This window comes from Impatiens glandulifera, chromosome 3, assembly GCF_907164915.1.
Source record: "Impatiens glandulifera chromosome 3, dImpGla2.1, whole genome shotgun sequence".
Taxonomy (NCBI): domain Eukaryota; kingdom Viridiplantae; phylum Streptophyta; class Magnoliopsida; order Ericales; family Balsaminaceae; genus Impatiens; species Impatiens glandulifera.
The window spans coordinates 3,740,112-3,761,284 of record NC_061864.1 but is presented as its reverse complement, the minus strand read 5'-3'; the positions used below and the strand labels follow the sequence as shown (position 1 = coordinate 3,761,284).

General features: G+C 27.4%; 3 protein-coding genes across 5 annotated transcripts; 2 read left to right on the top strand and 1 right to left on the bottom strand.

The window, feature by feature from the left end:
* The first annotated feature begins 1,390 nt into the window (after positions 1 to 1,390).
* LOC124929387 (bifunctional nuclease 1-like) lies at positions 1,391 to 4,319 on the top strand. The gene is made up of 10 exons (XM_047469738.1): positions 1,391 to 1,658; positions 1,897 to 2,179; positions 2,280 to 2,450; positions 2,531 to 2,580; positions 2,649 to 2,705; positions 2,778 to 2,843; positions 2,924 to 2,998; positions 3,081 to 3,199; positions 3,284 to 3,375; positions 4,016 to 4,319. The coding sequence occupies exons 2-10, from the start codon at positions 1,903 to 1,905 to the stop codon at positions 4,066 to 4,068; spliced, it is 960 nt and encodes a 319-aa protein (XP_047325694.1). The 5' UTR covers positions 1,391 to 1,658; positions 1,897 to 1,902; the 3' UTR covers positions 4,069 to 4,319.
* A 1,166-nt stretch (positions 4,320 to 5,485) lies between these two features.
* Positions 5,486 to 8,426, top strand: LOC124931118 (phosphatidylinositol/phosphatidylcholine transfer protein SFH6-like). Of its 3 annotated transcripts, XM_047471509.1 has the most exons (11): positions 5,494 to 5,564; positions 5,637 to 5,721; positions 5,954 to 6,251; positions 6,374 to 6,473; positions 6,724 to 6,990; positions 7,068 to 7,145; positions 7,253 to 7,354; positions 7,435 to 7,484; positions 7,556 to 7,661; positions 8,056 to 8,121; positions 8,200 to 8,426. In XM_047471509.1, the coding sequence occupies exons 2-11, from the start codon at positions 5,688 to 5,690 to the stop codon at positions 8,317 to 8,319; spliced, it is 1,221 nt and encodes a 406-aa protein (XP_047327465.1). In that variant the 5' UTR covers positions 5,494 to 5,564; positions 5,637 to 5,687; the 3' UTR covers positions 8,320 to 8,426. The 3 variants fall into 3 exon arrangements, with proteins under 3 accessions (XP_047327466.1, XP_047327464.1, XP_047327465.1); XM_047471510.1 differs by having other exon boundaries at positions 5,486 to 5,721; positions 6,772 to 6,990; XM_047471508.1 differs by having other exon boundaries at positions 5,489 to 5,721.
* Positions 8,427 to 15,553: 7,127 nt separating this feature from the next.
* LOC124928923 lies at positions 15,554 to 16,291 on the bottom strand. The gene has a single exon (XM_047469177.1). The coding sequence runs from the start codon at positions 16,289 to 16,291 to the stop codon at positions 15,554 to 15,556; it is 738 nt and encodes a 245-aa protein (XP_047325133.1).
* Positions 16,292 to 21,173: the final 4,882 nt, after the last annotated feature.

The following is a 21,173-nucleotide window of genomic DNA, read 5'->3' as shown; positions in this document are numbered from 1 at the left end:
ATTGTGATGCAATGTATTTTATTTTAATGTTTATGTAATATATTTTATTTCAAGTTACCGTTTATTATGTAATGTATTCTATTTTATTTTATTTTATAATAGCTATTTAAATTATTTAATTTAGTGTATTTAATTTCAACTATATATATTATATTTATAGATTTAAATAAAAATAAAACATATGTGTTATTTTATTTTAATATTTATATAATATATTTCAATTGAATTAATTAATAGTTTAAAAGTGAGGATATTAATTAATAGTTGAAAGAGAGAGAGGAGTTAATTAATGAGTTTAGAGAGAGAGAAAGTTAATTAGTGGGTTAAGATAGAGAGTGAATTAATTATTGGTTGATTAATGATTTAGAGAGAGAAAGGCGGGTAGTTTGGGAATGTGAATGAAAAGGTGGGTAGTTTGGGAAAAATTGTTTGAAAGGTGGGTAGGACAGTAAATGGTTCGCCTAATTCCCTTCTTCTTCTTATGTCATCACCACTTCATTCGCCTTCCTAATTTAAGTCAAACTTTGTCAGTGAATTTTAGTTTATAATTTCTAAATTCATTTTTAAAACTAATTATTAATAATTATTCTTATATGTATAACTTTGTTTGTTTTTTCATTTCACCCAATTATATATATTTTAACTTAAAGAAAAAATAAACATTTTAAATACAATTACATTTATGCAAAAAGAAAAACATAATTTTCAAAATTGGTTAAATATTATTATATTTGCAATATATAACTTATATATACATATATGCTTCCATTGAAGCCAAGTATAAAGTAATACCATAATTAAAGCAATGTACATGTATGTTTATGTGTTGAAAAAAGTCATAATTAATTTTTATTTTATATAATAGTGTGTGAAATTTAATTAGACTAATTCAATTATTCTAACTCACAAAGCAAGCTTAATAATTAAGAAAGAACACAAGTTACCAAAACAATACAAAGACGAAATATAAGCAAGTTGACACGTAACATAGAGTATAGATATCTTTAACTAATATATATATATATATGATAACTTTGTTGACATAACAATTATGTTACGTACGTGCTTATTCGTTTTATAATAATAATAATAGTTATTAGCTCTAACAAGTGCACAACACGTATATTATATTATTTGTTTATTCGGTTGGTATAATCTTTATGTTTACAATAATTTTGATAAAAAATTTAAAAATATTAACCTACAATATAATTTTTTTTATATCATGTTTAAAATAATTTTATTTTATTTTTAAACCAGCTGTGTTTAATGTATTAGTTAATTAGTTGAAAATGAAACTAACCGCATGTCTGTTTTATCCTCACACCATTTTTCTTTCATCAATTATCCAGTATTTCTTGTCGGTGGTTATCAATTTGACACACCCTCACACACACACAAACACATACATATACACACACTATTTCTCTCTCTATATATCGATCTTCTATTTTACTCCCTTCTTATTGATCTCCCGTCCCACTAGAAAGCTTTCTACGAAACGGATCGACGATCAAATTATCAATATCCTTCATTGTTAATTCATATTCAATTGTTTAATTAATGAATATCCACGGCCAGGAATAAATAGTCTTTTCTGGAAGGCGATCGTTGACTGAAAGAGATTGATCATCAAAAATTCCTTCGAGGCTCTTCAGGTTTGTTGTAATTCGATTCGTCCTACTCCTTATATATATTTGTATTGATATCGGATCAAACAGAGTTTAATATACAATAAAATTGATGAAGATCGGTTACTGATCAACTGATTGTTGATCGGATGCAATATCATGTTTGTTGTAACTTGTTGATTAGTCTAGTTTAGGGCTTCTTATCATGATTACTTTAATCTGGATCTTGATTCTTGTCTGTATAATATATATATATATATTGAAGGTGGAGATGGCTTCTCTGCAAGGACCTGTAATTTGTCCCACTGTTCGACCTAAACTAAGCGGCTCTTACATTTCGTCTGACCTCCTCAAAAGCAGATTTTTGGGATATAAGGGGGGGATCAACAAGGGTGTGAATGCTAATATCAGTTATCTTCCAAAGCTAAGGAAATGGAAGAACAGAGTGAATTGTAGTTTCAGTTCATCTTCTAATGATAACAATAGCACAGCTGAGAATTTCAATGAGAACGACGAAAACTATGTCAATTCCAGTATAGTGGAAGCAGGTAGCTGTAATTTTGCATTTTCTTTTCTCTAGTTCTTGCTTGTTAGGTAACATATATATCAAAGTTTTTAATGTATATATATACTTGTTGTTTGTTATAGTCGAAGTGAAAAGTGGTCCAGATGGTTTCTCGATCAAGATGAGAGATGGTAAGCAACTAAGGTGTTCTCATAATAACCCTCAGGCTGGACGTCAGCCTGATTATGCTCCACATCCTGCAATTGTACTCAAGATAGAAGATGGGACTGGTCTTCTCCTCCCTATAATTGTTTGTAAGTATTCTTCTAAATCCTTCTTTACCTCCAAATTGTTTAAGTTCTTTATGTGACACAACGTTTGTTTCTATTTACAGCCGAGATGCCAAGTGTTTTGCTCATGGCTGCCCTGCGAAATGTCCAAATTGTAAGCTGGAATTTCCTTCTAAGATAACAAATTTGGTATATTTATTGTGATTTTTGATTGGTTTCTAGGCTAGGCCAACCATGTATCAAGTTGTGCAGGAGATGATCGATAAGATGGGATATTCAGTGAGTGTTTCATAAATATTTACACGCTGATAATGCGAGTTCATGTGATTAAGGATTATGAAATTTGTGCAGGTGAAGCTTGTTCGTGTAACCAAAAGAGTACACGAGGCATACTTTGCTCAGTTATACCTCACAAAGGCATATATAACTAAAACTTAAACATCATTTGTATGACTGAAGTTAATTGGTATCTAACTTACAATGTTTTTTTATCTCAGTTGGGAAGTGAAACTGAGAATGTAAGCTTTGATCTTCGCCCTTCTGATGCCATTAACATTGCTGTGAGATGCAAGGTATGCATCATCTTCTTGCTTAAATTAAGAAACTTATTATTATGTATAATCACATAACATTGTTTGATGTGTTCCCTTATAGGTCCCTATACAGGTCAATAAGTACTTGGCATATAGTGATGGGATGAAGGTTATGGAATCTGCAAAGGTGTGGGCTAAGATCAGTCCTACTGATGGTCGTGTCACCATAGAATTGGACAGGTAGAACTCCCTCCCCTGTTTGATAAACACATTTAGTCGTTTAATTAATACTTTGTTTTTTATTTTATCTATTGCAAATTGCAGGCCTGATGAGCGACCATGCATGGAGACAAAGGAATTTGATCTTGCAAGGAACATGTGGACTGCTGCTGACGAGGAGCGCTATAAAGATGCGGGTATTTAAAATAAATTGCGTTACAATTTGATATCAACTTTAATATAACTAGGAAATTTCCGTACGGATAAGAATAAAAACAAAATAAATTATAAAATTATAAAATATGTATTCAATGTTTAAAATTATTTATAAATCACGAATAATATATTAAAATAAAACAGAACGCTCTCATTCCACATTTTATTCACTTCGGTAAAATAACTTATTTTTTCACATGTTTCATCACATATTTTTTTCGAATAAATCTCTCATCTCGTGACTTTACACTTTCACTTTGTCAATCAAATATTTGATTCATATTTTTTAATAATTAGCATCGTGACCTCACACTTTGGTCAATCATTTTCAAATGATAGTGGTCTATTATCCATCGGCAAACCACATCTCAATCACACTTGGTTAAAGGTTGTACTTGTTTTTGTTAGGTTACAAGTTCAAAACATACAAATGACATTTTTTATTTTATTTTTAACCATTTTAAATTTATGGGCGGGTCAACCAACAATCTGACACAAATATCAATTTACTTTCATATATATATCCAAATTAAACATATCTTTCGACTCGGCAATCCGAATATTTTAAAAATTAAGCATCATTGTATATATATAGATAATGATGATGTAACATATACACAGCTCTGTGGAGGGACAAACTTATTCAATTCAAGACGGACAAGAATTGGACATAGAAGGTGAAGGAAGAAGATCTTCTCAATCTTTAATATTTAACTAGTAGCAGTTCAAAATGTTTGCCTTTTGCTTTTCCAGACGAGCAATGGACTGTAAATAGGGTGTTGACTTCCTGTGAAGTTGATGCAATTGGATCTAAAGCTTGTAAATCTGTGTACATATCATATATATGAACTCGAATAATCATAAGTTAATAATCCTTCTGGATGATAATAATAATAATAATAGAACTATGATATTTAATGCAGTTGTTGTTTTGGTCCTTTTAAACAAGGTTTTGCTAACAAAGGGTATGAAGTGTGCTGAATGAAATAATAATATGCGACAGAAATTCATATTTTAAGGCTTATAAAAATTCACTTCTTTTTAAGTATTTAAGGATCAATTTTTAATGGTTTGTTTATTAAAGGCAATTTGGATGCTTAAATCTTACATCTTGATCAATTTACCTTTATTAAAGACAATTTGAATGCTTAAATTTTTCATCTTATCAATTTATCTTCATGTGATAAGTTTGGTTAGAATGATTTGTGTTTCATATACTAAATTCATTCTTTATTATGTTGTTTATTAATATTTGTTTAAACTGTCTATTTATATTAAAATAATTGATAGACCCGTTAATCATAACTCATAGAGAAAAACTTAAAAAACTACAAAAACGTGAAAATAAAAAAAGAATAAAATATGTTGTCAAATATTTAAGAATGACGATTAACTCCTTGACCTACTTCGTTCTAAGTTCAGAAAATGTTATAATAATAATAACATTAATAATTGATGCGTATAGAACGCCTATTATAATTGAAAATCCGACAATTTTTTCTAACCAAATAGTATATTAGAAAGTAAATGGAATGGATATCCAAATATTTATTTATGTTATACCAACTGTTTTAATTCAAATTTTCCAACAAAAAATATTGTGTAGTAGAATTTTAATATATTAACGGGTAACCACCACCCTAAAGTTGGTAATATTTTTTTTTATTGAATTTGATTTTTTAGTGCCATAGATTCTAAATCTTGTAATATACTAAAAAGATCCTGAATCTTGTAATGTATTGATAGGGTTAGAATAATTTTCTTGTCCATAATTTTGTCACGTAAAGGCAATTTAAAAAGTAATGTTTAGTGACTTATTAAGAATTTAATAAAAAAGGATAGGAATTTAGTTTAGTTAAAATTCAGTTTATCTTTAATAATTTATTTAATGTATTTGTGAAAGAATTTTTCAATGATAAAAGCGATAATGAAAGGAAAAAGAAAAAGAAAGCAGGAAAAGAAATGGCGTAAAGGAATTGCAACGAAGCTGTAATTGGCATATTCCCGCCATTCGGCTCAAATACCTCATTCTTCTGCCACGTGTCCCAGCACCATTTCTACTTCTAACCGGTTCAGGAAGAAATTCCGGCCCCATCTCTCTCTCTCCCCCACTGTCACCGACGTTATCCGTCTGGAGATTGGAGATCGGAGATCGGTTCGATCATTTACAGTAATTTTTCGTTCAATTTCTTCTCTTAAACTTCATAATTCGGGAATCGAGTCATAGTTTCGATCTCTGCAGCCAGTAGGGAGCTGATAGTGTTCTCGGAGTAGCTTTCTGGAGAAAATCAGAATGTCAGAGTTGAATGAGTTATTCTCTAAGGCTTGTAAGTCTTCACTCCACCTCTCTTCTCCAGATAACTCTATTTCCAAATGAAAGCTTCTCTCTTTTAACTGTTCCTGCAAATAATAAGCTTTCTGTGGGCCGATTAGATATGTATGTTGTAGTATTTGACAAAATGATAATGGAGAAGAAGTGACCACAAATTACTTGTATTCTAGTGCATATATGGATTTCCAACTTGTGTAATATTCTCATTTCTCGTCTGGATTCTTCAGGCGTGGATGGATCCCCAGACCATGATGAAAGGAAAGACCAAAAAGTAGATTTTGAAATATCCGAGGATGAGAAGAGTAGTCGGATTGGAATGTTGAAGAAAAAAGCAATGGGTGCATCTAGTAAATTTAGGGATTCAATAAAGAGGGGCAGTAGAAGGAATAGTGAGGTTCAAGCTTCTATTCCCATAAAAGATGTTCACGATGCTAAAGTGGAAAAGGCAGTAGATGCTTTCCGACGTGAGCTGATTTCAAATAACTTGCTTCCCCCCAAACACGATGATTATCATATAATGTTAAGGTGACCAATCTTCTCATGTCCTTCCATATATGATAGTTGTGGACTTCTTGAATCCTCCACACATTCTGTTTTTCTTGTATGAACTTCTTGACCCTGTATACATTTTTTTTAATCTTTTGCAGATTCTTGAAAGCACGAAAGTTTGACATCAGAAGAGCGATACATATGTGGGCTGAGATGCTAGAATGGAGGAATGACTTTGGAACTGACACTATCATGGAGGTAATGATTCTATTGACTCTCCTGAGTTTTTTTATTTTACTGACATAAGTATCTTATTTCTTCCAGTATTACATAATAAGTTTCCTCTCTTTAACTAAGAATTGTTTTTAGTACTTAAGTCACAACTTGTGATGTTTATTCTTGAGACAATTCCTGTATCAAATATCTATTTGGGTGTTTTTACTGGCCGACCTTTGCAACCGCAGACTTCATTAATGTTTACTTGCTTCCATATTTTTTTTTGCATCAGGATTTTAAGTTTAAAGAGTTGAACGAAGTTCTTGACACTTACCCCCAGGGTTACCATGGTATAGATAAAGAAGGGAGGCCTGTATACATAGAGAGACTAGGAAAAATTGATCCAGTCAAACTTATGCAAGTGACAACCTTAGACCGATATGTGAAGTACCATGTTCGAGAGTTTGAGAAGACTGTTTGTATTAAATTCCCAGCATGTTCCTTGGCTGCAAGAAGGCATATAGATACAAGCACAACAATATTAGATGTGGAAGGCCTGGTATGCTCTACTCTCTTCATGTTTTTCGCATGATCCTATCACATATTTTCATCAGTGAATGCGACTTTGATGTTCAGGGTTTAAAGAACATGACAAAACCAGTTAGAGAAGTTATCATGCAGTTGCAAAAGATTGATAATGATAACTATCCAGAGGTATGTTTCAACAGTTCCATTCCTCGATAGTATATATATATATATATATATTTTTGTAGTCATACCTTGATGCATGTACCACTGATGTTTGGCTTAATGTTCTGCAGACACTTGAACGGATGTTTATTGTAAATACTGGTCCTGGGTTTAGGTTGCTATGGAGTACAGTGAAAACATTTCTGGATCCTAAAACAGCTTCAAAGATTCATGTATGATGAATGGATTTCAGTATCAGTCAATGAAATAAATAACGTATATCTGTTACTTGTTTTGTGAAAATATGTTTCAGGTTCTCAGTGCAAATTATCAGAGCAAATTACTAGAAATAATTGATGCAAGGTAACAACTGAAGTTCTAAGGGCTTTTGTGGATTCTATTGCTCATGTGTTTGTTTTCTGGTATTTGTTCAGTGAACTGCCTGAATTTCTAGGAGGTAATTGTACCTGTGCTGATAAGGGAGGTTGTTTGAGATCTGAGAAAGGACCATGGAAAGATCATGATATATTAAAGCTTGTGGTATATTGATGGTTCTCTCTTGTACTTGTTTGATATTTTATTTTAAATAAACAGCTTTTTTGGAAGAAAAAAAACTTTGTTGATGAAAAAGAGGGTTATTTAAATAAATAAAATATGATTTGAATTTATATTTTAAAATGTTCTAAAAAGAAAGTACTTATGATGGGATATAACTCTTTAGTAGACAAGGCTTGGTTTCATAACACAAGCAGATGCTCTCCATCTCACATTCTGTAAATTATTTAACTGTGTGCTTTTAGCCGCCTTATATTATAATAGCAGAGAACAACAGTCCAGATGCCCCACTGAACTTTTAATTTGAACTTAGTTTGTCCTTGGTTATATAGTGACAATATTGAGCTCCTACTGAAATGGCATATGATTGGTTGGACAGGTGAAAGCCAGTGATACTTCTGCTGAAGATATAGGTCCAAGGTTGGCTCCTGTCCTTGAAGAAGAAGTAAGTTATTGTAATAGGTAATCAGACAGATAGTGGATCTCTACTACTCCAGCTAAACCAACTTCATCATTTTTCCAGGTTAGGGCGAAGGGAAACGCAGAATGCGGAAGTGGCTTGTCTATGACTAGTAAAGTTGATGTGATCAGGGGATCAGAAGAGATAGGATCATTTCAAAGACATAATGGTTTTAGAGGTTAGAGAGTCATCTGTTATTTTTTTTTTATGAAAAAAAAATTGATTTGCAAGTAAAGCAACTAGTGAATTAATTTGGCCATTTATATAAAACAATAATTCAGTTTCCATTTATATATTGTGCACAATATAATAGATTTTTCTTTATCTGCCAATTGAAGTAAAAGTTGATATGGAATTGTAAATAGGCGGTACCCTCTCTTTCTTTATTATGAGGAATATTAGGCATGTATGTTTGTTCAGAGAATTTTTTTCTTCAAATATGGGCTGGGTTTGTTGCCTTGCTGGATTATGTTAGTTTGCTTATTATACACTGTATAAACAAAAGATTTCCAGTCCTGTTTGCGAATCATCATGTAAACCTGGTTTCATTCTACTCTCACCCAGTGCCGGCCAGCTTCGGGTAAAAAAAAAAGATCGAAATATTGTTGCCCTAAGTCTATTTTAAAAATGGATTAAAAAAATAGTTTGTAATGAGTTTTGAACCCACAATTAACTAAATATTTTAAATATTTATCTTTCACCACTAAGCTACACCACTTTTTTTGTTAAAAATTATAACAAATTGGTCTGCCCTGGAGAATGGGCTGCCCTAGCCCAAGGGCTTACCCCAGAGCCGGCCCTGCTCTCACCAAGGCATCCTCCTCCTCCAAGGCTGGGTGAGGAGGAAAGTGTAGTTAATGGTTGCAGACTAATAAGCCGTCAGAAAATCTGCATGACGAGAGAAAGGAATTGTCGAATCCTGTGAATGCATTGGAAACCAAATTCATTGCGACAAAAAAAGGTAACAACTCTAATTGTAAGGAGGGAAATGATAGTTTATGATTTTTGTTGAACCTTTTGCAATGATTTGGCTTGCACTTGGTTTTTGGTGGGGGGTGTTTAGGCCTCTGTATTATGCCTTATTAAAGCAAGAATAGTTATTTGCTTGCATCCATAACCATAGGCAGCATGAACTGTGAGTGTTAATCTCTAATTACAATGTTTTTTGCTTAATCTGGTTAGAGAATATATACCCTTTTTTTTATATATAGTTTTTGGTTTTGAGTGAAATAATAAAGGAATAAGTCTTGAAATACCATCTCTTCTTTATGGGGATCCTCTGCAACCACTCATGTATGTAAGCACCAAAATAATTTACTTATATTTCTCTTTTTTAGGTCATATTTATAGAAAAAATTGTGATAGGAAAGAAAATTAAAGTATACCAAAAGTATTTACATGCAAATTAAAAATAAATTCTAAACCAATCTATATAACATTAATTTCTCAACAAATAAATTGAAAGGAAAAGAGCTCCATGATCTACAAAACTTGTAGATTGTCCATGAATCATTTCTTAGATCTTCTATCAAAAACAAGTCAATGGTTTTTAAGTCTTGATGCACCAACCATCTTGAAAATTAAAAGGGCAGTTGACTTGACTCAGCTTAGAAATAATATACCAAAGATGTTGAAATTTTAGCCATGGAATGACTTTTTTCTTCCTGTTTGCGCTAGGCTTGTGGGGGTCTAGATACACGACCTGTTGACCAACTCTAAGAACTGGTTGGATGGATATTGATTTTTTTTATATAAAAATTCAGTTATCACTTTTTTTTTTTACATTTATGGTTCAAAATACTAAATACTTTTATATAATTAAATATTATAATAATTCCAAGTCATTAAAATTTTAAATAACTACCTAATCAAGAATTTTTTTTAAAAATTCCAAATTAACACAGCATCAAACATGCTTGAATTTGGAGGCCTAATGACTTGTCCAGCCTTGTTTAAAAAAAAAAAAAGTTTCAATGTGCATTGAAAATGAAAAAAAAAAAAATGTTTAAGCAAAATAACAAATCTTAATATGAAAAAAAAATAGTACTTAATAAGTTATCGAATTCGTAAATTTTCTAAAGGAACGATTAATTCTTTGACACTCTATTGGCTTTTTTAAATGAATTTCAGAAAACATCATAATAATAGTATTATAAATTATATGCATCAAACGATTACGATAGTTGAAAGTTCGACGATTTTTCTCCAAATAGTTAAAAAAAAAAAATTGATATGGTAATTTAAATTTGTAGGTCTGCCATATCATGAGTTACATTAATCAGCAATTACTTAAAGACTCGGACATTACTCAATAAATTTTAGTATTAATTTTAGTAAAGCTCTAAATACTAATCACTCTTCTTGTCATCAAGGTCGACCTTTGATAAGTCTGGCAAACCCTCGGGTTAGGGTTTAGGGAAGTCCATTCTCCAGGACAATCCATTTATTTCGAGTATGCAAATATATTGTACAAATATATGTTTTAGATAAATAAATGGGTCATTTAATGCTTAAAATCAACAAAAATATATATGTACAAAGATCTTGCAAAATGATCACATGCAACACAATTTTTTTAAAAAGATATTTTATAATTTACTAATGATAAAATAAAAAATATTTTAATATTTTAATTAATAAATTTAGTAAATTAACTAATTATATATTTTAATAACCTATTCTGAATGAACTTAAAGTCTTATGATTTGTTTTATATTTGAGTTTTGAGATAAATTTTAAAACTCAAACATCATATTAAAAATTTAATTAATAATTAATTTTATTCATTTAAATATCAAAATTATTCTTTAATTTTATTCCTTCTCTTTCTAAGCCATCATTTTCTCACATAAATTATATCTTCTAAAGAAGTATAAATTAGTGTTCAAATCTTAAAAATCAAATTTTATCAAACAAAAGATTTTTCCTAAAAAAAACTCTTCCGCAAACAAGCCTTTAGTAAGAGATACAATAATGAGAAGGTAGGCTTGATATGACAAAAGCACAGCGAGTTAATACTATTCACAAATAGCAAGTTTTGAGTTTTGACATGTCTCAACAATCAACTCCATCAATTTTTTTCTCTTTTTAATAGGAATTATATTTTTATTATTATTTTATTTAATTTTCATATATAAATCGAATTATAATTTTATTCATAATATTAATATTTAAATATAAATAATTTTATAGTTTAAATTATTATTAATATATATATAATAATTTAAATTTTATAAAATTATAATAATATATATTTATAATAATAAATAATAATAATAAATTTATTTTAATCTGGATTGATACTAAATAAATAAATAATTTTAAATGTGATTAAATTGATAAATATTATAAAAAAAATAAAAAGTGTACATGTAGAATTATATTATTTTGAATATATAATGTATTAATAATTGAAAAGTTATATTATATTTAAGTAATTTTTTTTGTCTTTAACAAAAAAAATTATTTTATATTATTTTATTAAATATTCATATATTAGTAATCTCAACTTAACAAATTTTTAAAGTATTTTTATTTAACTAACTTCTCAAAATTTCATTATTTCTTAATATTAAATTAAGTTTATTAATTAAATAAAAAATCTAATTATAATTTAATATTTTATTATAATTTGTTAGGCCTTAATATGTAACTTTTCTTAGACGAGTCAGGGTTTGAAAAAAAAATAGATAAAGAGAGATCACAGAGTTATGAGGTGAGAGGAGAAAATTCAATACATAGTTCATAATTCTCCAAAGATCCTCTTGATATTCAAAATTTCATATAATTTGATTCTGAATATTCTTAGGCCTAACATTTTGTTAAAAAAAAAAAAAAAAAAAAGTAAAGGTGAATTTGCATAAATGAACACACAGAAAAAATACTTTGATGACTTATAATAAAAAAAAACTATATTTTATCCTAAAAATAATATCTACTACCATTTACAAATATATTAAAATATAATAAATAACATGATTAGATATCAATTTTATTAATAATAAATTAGTTCCACTGCTTTTAGAATATATAGTATTTATGATAATAGTGATTGTAATGAATTTGATTTATTTAGATTATTTTATTTCACAATAATAATGATAAGGTCCATAGCCTAAGTCAGTGACTTTCATTGCACATAAAAGGGTACTTACATAAGATCAGCCCATTGTGGTTGATTCTATGCCATAATTTGTTGATGAGGAAAAAAAGGATAATAATATTTGTGATTTTTTTTCAAAATAATAATAATAATAGGGTACTTTTATTTTGATAATTGTAGACAAATTATGAGAAAAGAAAGTAAAATTATAATATATATATATATATATATATTTAATAGTAATAATAATAATAATATAGGTTCACATCACCAGAACCGGCGTTAAATAATTACAACATAATTGAATTTGTGCACAAATTAGCATGAATGAGTTTTTTACACAAATGAGCATGAATGAGTTTTTAGACACAAATTAAGATGATACGAAAATCCGTGAGCCATTATATTTTAAAATCAAAACACAATTGTGTATAATGCTTCAATAAGACACAACACAACTTAAGGTATTACAAACAATTGGTGTGTATTGACAGAGTAGTAGGCGCACATAAAGCCCAATTCTAACATCTCATTCCTAAGCAATCCTTAAATTTTATAAACATGAAGTCCTCAACTCTATTCAAAAGGTGAGCAAACTAACAATATTGTTTAATTTAATATTAGTTTTGAGTTATTATTTTAATATCTTTTTGTTAAAAACTTAACTGTCATTGTTTAATTGAATTATTTTATTTTATTTTGTTTTAGTTATTCTTTATTTATTTAGTTAATATTTTTTATTAAATAATTATTATTTATCACTAATATTTAAATATTTGTTTTTTATGTCTTTGTTAAATAAAACAATATTGAAATTATTATGTAAATTTCTATATACTTAATTATATTTAATAATTGTTTTTAAGTTAAAGTAAAAACATATTGAAGGTGTATTATTGTATTTATATGGTTGAATATTTGAAAATTTATTAATTTAATTGTCTAAGACTTCTTATTTGAGATTAGACATTTTTTATTTTAAACCTCATAATTTTAAAGTTATACAAAATAATATATTGTTTTTAACTTTTTTTTAACTATGATAATTTATTATCTATGTGACATTATTTATTAAAAATAAAAAAATAGACCTCACTAATTTATTGACATATCATTTTAAATTTAATTAATATATATATATATATATATATATTAAAAAAATAATTTGATAATTTGAAAGTAGTTCTTTGCGCGTTTTCGATCTCCACCACTACATATGTTCACTTTCCTCTGTCTCCACTCTTTACCAAAAATTCTAACATTCTTTACTTCGCGATTCTCCGGTCATCCTCCCTTGTTATTAATTCATACATTCCCCCAACAACTCAACCTAGAAAGACTTAAATGGTTAATTTAGGATTTTAGTTTATAAAATTCAAATTCAAACTATAATTTTTAATTTTCAATTTGATTTAGTTTGTTTCTTGTAATTTAAATAAACATTCTTTGAAACTGAAACTAGTGTTTTTTTAAATGTTTTACATGAAATTAATCAAATAATGTTTGTATAGTATCTAATGAAATATAGAGTAAACTTTGGTTGAGAAAAACAAAGGCCTTAAACACTCATTAAGTTTAGAAAAACTCTCTCAAAATTTTGTACGGTATTAAATTTAAATTTGTTTTCTCTTTAAATAATGTTTTTATTGAAATTTCTCAAATATCACACTTGAATTTAATAGATTTATTAAATTCATACATAATGGTCAAAAACATTTGATGGTCATTAGAGTTGTGGATAATTATTGTGTTAACAAAATTATTTCTATATTGTTGGGTGATTTAAGTTTCTTCAACACTGATTTATCTAAATGTTACTATTTATTTAACATTAATAGTATATTAAACTAAATTAGAGCTCATATTAATGTGATACCTCCACAAGTTTTTTAAAAATGGTGGTGAAATAAAAGAAGGGGAAGAAGATGCTAAATTTAAAGACGAAGAAGATGTTCGTGTTTATGAATAATAATTATTTTTAAATTGAATTTCTTATAAAACTTAAAAAAAACTCAAATTTCAGTTTATAAAAATTCTAAATCAAAATAAAAAATCATATATATATTAATTTAGTTTTAAAAAGTTATATGTAAATAAGTTTAGTGACGTTTATTTTTTTTATAAATAAGGTCACGTAGATAACTTAACGATATTAAAAATTGTTAAGATAATTTTAAATAAAGAGTCCAAAACTTTATATAATTATTAAAAAAAAATATATTTTTATCCACTTGTTTTATCCAAGATTTTCTAGTTATTTTTTTAAGTTCACCCAAACTCTAAATTTTGAATCGTTCCAATATATATATATATAATTTTTTTTCAAAACAAATTTATATTTAATTACATTATTTATCAATAATTCTTTGTTTGAAGAAAGAAAACCTATTGAATCGCTAAACTAATCATCGAATCGATTAAACCGCATCAATCAAAAAAATGAAATCAATCGACCGAATAGTTAACTAATTTGAAATTATTCAATGTTAAAAATTAGTGAAATACATAATATTAACATTCATTTTTAACTATTCACCCCTCAAATACTCAAGAAGAATTAAAACCTTCTTCAAAACACATATACCTCTCTCAAAATTAAGAAACAGGTTTAACATCATCTAATTCCTATTTCTAAATTTTCGAAAATCTCTATGGTTTAGGAAGACTAATTAAGATTTTATTTATATTTATAATATTGTTTATTAATACACAATTTATCCTTATATTGATTCAATTCTCATTAAATATATATTTATATATTAATTTAATTTAATATTATAAAATAAATATTTTGTTAGTATTTATTATTAATTTAATAATATTATGAATAAACATAATTACACAAATAGTATTTAAAGAAAGACTTATTTTAAATAATAATAATTTTTTTTTAGTTAATTGATCATAAAAGAATCCAAACTTAAACTATATAACAAGGTTGACTTAAATTTATCCCAGTCAAAACGTTCTAATAAGATAACTATAGCTAACAATGATGTTTTGGACATATATGTCAAAATATATATTTTTTAAAATTCGAAAATCCAAATCTTTTTTCCCATTTCCTATCAAAATAATAATAATAATAACTAATAAATTATATATAATAGAATAGAACAGGAAAATGGTGGAAAGAAAAGAAGAATCGGTCGTATATTCATTCATTGATTGATTCATATTTCAGTTTCCGGTGACCGGAAAAGGAAACAAAAGCAGGAGGGAAGAAGAAGAAGATACCATGATTCTTCTGCAGACTTGTGCTAATAATTCCTATACTATATAATATGTAACGGTTTCTGAATTTGAAGCTTTTTATTAAAAGATCTTCTCTGCAATTCTCTGTGCCCTAATTTGATTCTTCTCATTCTCAATAAACTTTTCAATCTTCCTTCTGAACTCCTCGTTGCTCAAATCATTCACCGACGACGACGAAGACGACTCATCTTCCCGGCTACTTCTCCTAACTCCGATTTCACTCTCCGATCGCCGGAATCTCTCCCTCTGCTTCGTCCGCAGTTCGCGTCTCAACTTCTCCGATTGAGTCCTCTCGAAACGCCGTATCTGCTTCGTCGCGTCCTCAATCGCGTTCGTAACCGCCTCGCAGTGCACTAATTTAGCTTCCACGTCGACGATCTTCTCCTCCTCCTCCTCCACCACGACCGCCGCCGCCGCAGGACAAGACGGAAACTCTGTTTCAATCTCAACAACATTGGACACGGTTTGAGTTTCCTCATTCGAATCTAGATTACTTTCATTAGAAACCTCGTTTCCTCCTACGTTGTTTTGGCGGGAAAGAAGGAACAGGACGACGATAATTGCGTTTCCGACTATAAAATTGATATGCGGATTGAGAATGATGCCGGTTATTCGCCGGAAACTGAAATTATAGAAACTGTTCGTCGAGATTGGAAGGCTGATTAAGGGGAAGGAAAGTAGTAGAATGATTGCGACGAATACCTCAACCAACCACCAGATCCGAGCAAATTTTTGAATCCGGCGATTCCTAGAAATGGCCTTCGCCTTCTCTTCTTCAATGCTTGATTCGTAATCCATTCTGTATTCTCTCTAAAAAAGCGAATTATTGGAGATTTTTGATTGATTACATGGTTCAGAGATGATGGGAAATTAGGGTTTAATGAATTCGGCTATGTTAAGAAGAAGAAGAAGATGAAGAAAATCTCAATGGAAATGGAATGAAATCCTTATATATATGCCCAGAGAGAGAGAGATACAGAATCATATTAAAACATAACAACTAGTGCAGTGCATATTTATATACTAAACTATTATTATTCATTCCTATATTTCCACTATAAATATTGTAAGTTTAATTTTAAAAAATATTATAATAATAAAATGGAAGAAAAAAGAATCCTTGATTGAAAATTGATAATCTGTTGAAAAGAAAAAGCTCCTAAAATCTTTAGTTTAAATCTTGATAATATCACAAATAAATAAGTTTAATGTCTCAATCAATTGTTATTAGATTAATACTTATGCACATGCTAAAAGAGGGTGACTTGCTAACTATTTGGACACAAGTGATTTAATCTCCAAATCATTTTCTTCTATGCCTCTGCCCTTTTTTCCAAGGAAAAGATGTTTGTCTGTGTTATAAAATAAGAACAAAACATCATATCGAACTCGATTGATCTTTGGAAAGGATGGTCAAATGAATTGTTCAATTATGTTAATCTAATAAGATTCGTTATCGGGTCATCTTTTTGAAAGTATAGTCAATATAATAATCCATTAGTTATGTTAATCTCATCGGATTTGTTCGAGAACGTCAACTTTCTTTGAATTTAATTTACAGAAAAAAGTTTTAAAATATATTTATTATGAATTCAAACAAAATAATGCATTAGAGCATTATCAACATTCTATTGTGCACAATTGATCTTATTTAACATTAATTAATTAATTAACTCAAGTTTTATCAATCAATTAATCAATTGTCACTCTTCACAAAATGGATATATTATTACAATAAATAAACCAACTCACATAAGTGACTTATTTTTTTTGTTATAAAATAAATAAAGTTTTGGACAAAATGTACATATAAATTGAAAGGAGGTAAGGTTTAATGAAGGTTTAGGTAAGAATATATAGGTAGAGGAATAATAATATTGTTTCTTCATTTGTCTTTTTTGTTAGGATAAAATACCAGTTAACTTAATTTTAAATTTTTAAGTGGGAATCGAATAAGTGACATTTGATTTTTTAGATACATTTTTGTCATTTGAACTACCTTATGTGGGTATCGTGAGAATAATTTATTGATGGAATTCATTCGGGTGTTTGAATTTAAAATATGTGTGAAATTTAACTATGGATGAAAGGAAAGGAAAGGAAAAGTGATATCCTTTTCATGTGCATGGGAAGGCCATGATTGTTTGTTGTTATGGTTTGAAAAGGAGTAGGACAACGTTGTAATAACTCCACACTTGTTACATCTTGTGAATGCTATGTTTTTCTTTATATATATTATAATATATTCCGGTAATTTCTTAATTTGTACTCAAAAAAAGTTATGGTCATTGGCTGCCGGGCGCATGTGATTCTTAATTCCTCCCAATTCCGCAACTAATTAACTAACTAACTGAAAAACAATTACTGGCCGAGACTAAAGTTATACGGCACAGATGATTAGTTTTCTTCGTCTTGAGTATTTGAAAGTCATAAAATGTTATTTTATTTTAATGTTTTTGAATAGGAAATTATAGTTAAATAAATCAACAGTACTGTAAAAACATGAGTGAAGAAAGTAAAACTGAAATCATCAAATGTTTGGTTATTATAATGGTTAATAATTGTCTAGAGATAAAAAAATAAAAATTAAGTTAACATTTTTTTATAAATATTTCAAGTGAAATTCGAACTCACTACTTCTCAAAACATGAGTTTTGTACTATATCTCCTCTAATCATGCTAACATTAAAAACAAATTTTTATTATACCATTTCTCAATCACATTTAAATAAAAGCACATATCATTTTAATAATATTAATTGATTTACAACTTAAATAATTAAATGACAATAATATGTACATAATAAAGTTAAAATATTAAATATCAGGAATTTGATTACCACTTTAAACTCTTAAAACAACTCATTCTCTGACATTGATAAATTCAATTAGAAAATATATCAATTAAATGTATGCCACGTGTGTTGCTTCTTAATGCCATCGAATCACTAAGTTTGATTTTTATTGTGTTGCTACTTTAGAATTTGATCATGTTTGCAAAACTATGATACCATGAAGTTACAAAGAAATAGAAGAAAACGTCAAACACAAATCTTTATTGTATTGATTAATTTCCTTATAATTATAGACATATTTCCTTGCCATTGACATTATACATTCAAGTAAAATCATATACAATTACAATAAATTATCATTTGTAACCAAATTTGATATACTAATTTTCATTACAATCAGATAAAATCATATATATTTACAATCAATTAAGGAAATAAGAGTTCATTCTCTATAAAAAATTAGCACGATAAATTTTATTTATGATATTTCATTTATATAAAAGTGTTCTTGATTAAGATCGAATCAAACAATTATTTACCAATCCAGTGTGTTATAATGCATGATTGAGTTAAATAAATGTTTAGACGTTATATATATATATATATATATATATATTATTAGAAGTTGTTTTATAGACGATCATTTCCATATTAATATTTGTAAGGAATGTGATGAGGTGACAAATAAAGTCAAATATAATTACAATCAATTAAATTAATTAATACACTGATTTGCATATTTCTAAGATTTCCCTGCTTTCCATATTTTGATTGCTCAACTTACAAGAATATTATTATATACTTACTCCATTAACAACTAAGTAAACATATAAAGAATTGATGAAAAATAAAACACTAATTTAAATTTGAGGAGTGTTGTGAAACAATAATGATTAGGGATGGAAAAAAATTAAGTTAAGCGTACATTATTAGGATTAGGTAAAGAAGGCAAATAAATTGTTCATATATATATAGTTTCTAAAGTTAAGTTTTGCATCGAGAGAAGAGCCGAAATTCTGATGGGGTCCCATATTATGAAAAAATGTTCATCCTAAGATAAGAATTAATTAGGATCCTAGAGCTAGCCAGCCCCAATCTGTCAATAATGATTGTGCTTTTTTCAAATAATTAAATAACCCTTTTTTTCTACTCATCATTTTGCTCCCCCGTTTAATTAGATTTATTTATATATCGATTATGGACCTTCCCCACCATTAATTATACGACTAATTCTTTTCCTAATTAATTTTTCATGCTTTCTTAATGCTCCAACACTTTCTTCAACCCAAAAAAAAACTCTCCCCGTCCTCCCTCGGTTCTTACTTTCTTCGTAATACATGTTGAATAAGTTTTATTTGTATTATAAGGTCTTGTATGCAATTTGATACTATTATTTGAATATATAGCTAGGTTAGAAAATTGCGACCAATTTGAAAATTAAAAGTTAGAATAGTTAATAAATAAACACATAATAATAACTTAATTAAGTGATAAGAATTTTATATAAGTGATTAAATATTTCATACTCAATTCTCAATAAAATTATTTTAAGGTGAAATAATGATTCATTATTTGAGGCCTCGTGATAACTTCTTCAAAATAATAAATATGATTTATGATTTTTTTTTGGTATGATGTTCTTCTTCATTTAAAATAAAATAAAATATGATTTTTTAAAACAAAATTAAAAAACAAAAAAAATGGTATGATTTAGAAAAAGTAGATAAAAAGTCTATGAAATAAAGATATTGTCTGATTTTGGGTGATATAATATTTGTAAATGAATTCTACTAATGGGTGACAATTTAATAATTAGTTAATTATATCGTTCAACTTTGTGACACTTTTAATTTGTTAAGGAAAAAGAACTTACAAAGAGCAGAAAGTAAGGAAAGTTGGTAATGATATTGAGGTTAATTTAAAGGGTTAATTATTACCACGTGTCGTGATTATAGTAAACCTCCCTATTGTTCATATCAAAATAGTAAAATGTAGGCTGAAATACATTTTTCAATTACTTTGAAAAAGTTAACCCAATTAATTAAATATATACTTTTTTATTTAAATATTTATTTTTCAGTTTAATAAATTTTATTTATTTTATTTTTATATATTTTTAATAATATAATAAAATTTATTATTATTATTTTTTTTATCAATAATAACATGATATTATAAATTTTGTATAAAAAATATAATAATATTATAAATTAAAATAATAAAAAATTTCAACTTTATCTATCCAAATATAATATTAAATAAATAAATACTTTTATTTTATTTTTTGAATATATATATATATATAAATATTTATATTATGTATTTATTATATTTTACAAATATAATTATATATATATATATATGAATAATTAATAATTTTAAAATATCAATACTAAAGAGATAAAAATAAAATATTATAATATAAAGAAAATTTAAAAATAATTTATTATATTATAATATTTAAAAATAATTAATAAATATTTATTATTTTAATCTATAAAATTATTGTTAACAAAAAATATTTTATATTATTTTTAAAATATTATTAAATTCAATTTAATAAAAAAAACACAAATAAAATAATTGATTTTTTTATGAATAAAATTAATTAAAAAACAAAAATCAAAATATTAAAAAATATATTTAACGGTACATTATTTACTTTAAAATTGAAAATTATACCAAATTTATTATTTAAAAAAAAAATAACAATTATTTCTATACATCTCTCTATATATTATTTTATTTTTTCATTTAAAAAAAACATGTCTTTTAGAGTTTGTTAAAAAAAAATTAAAGCTATTTCAGATAAAATTTGGTGGAATTTGTCATTACTAATTATACTGAATAGTAAACTATATTACATTTGCTCAAAGATTGGGCTC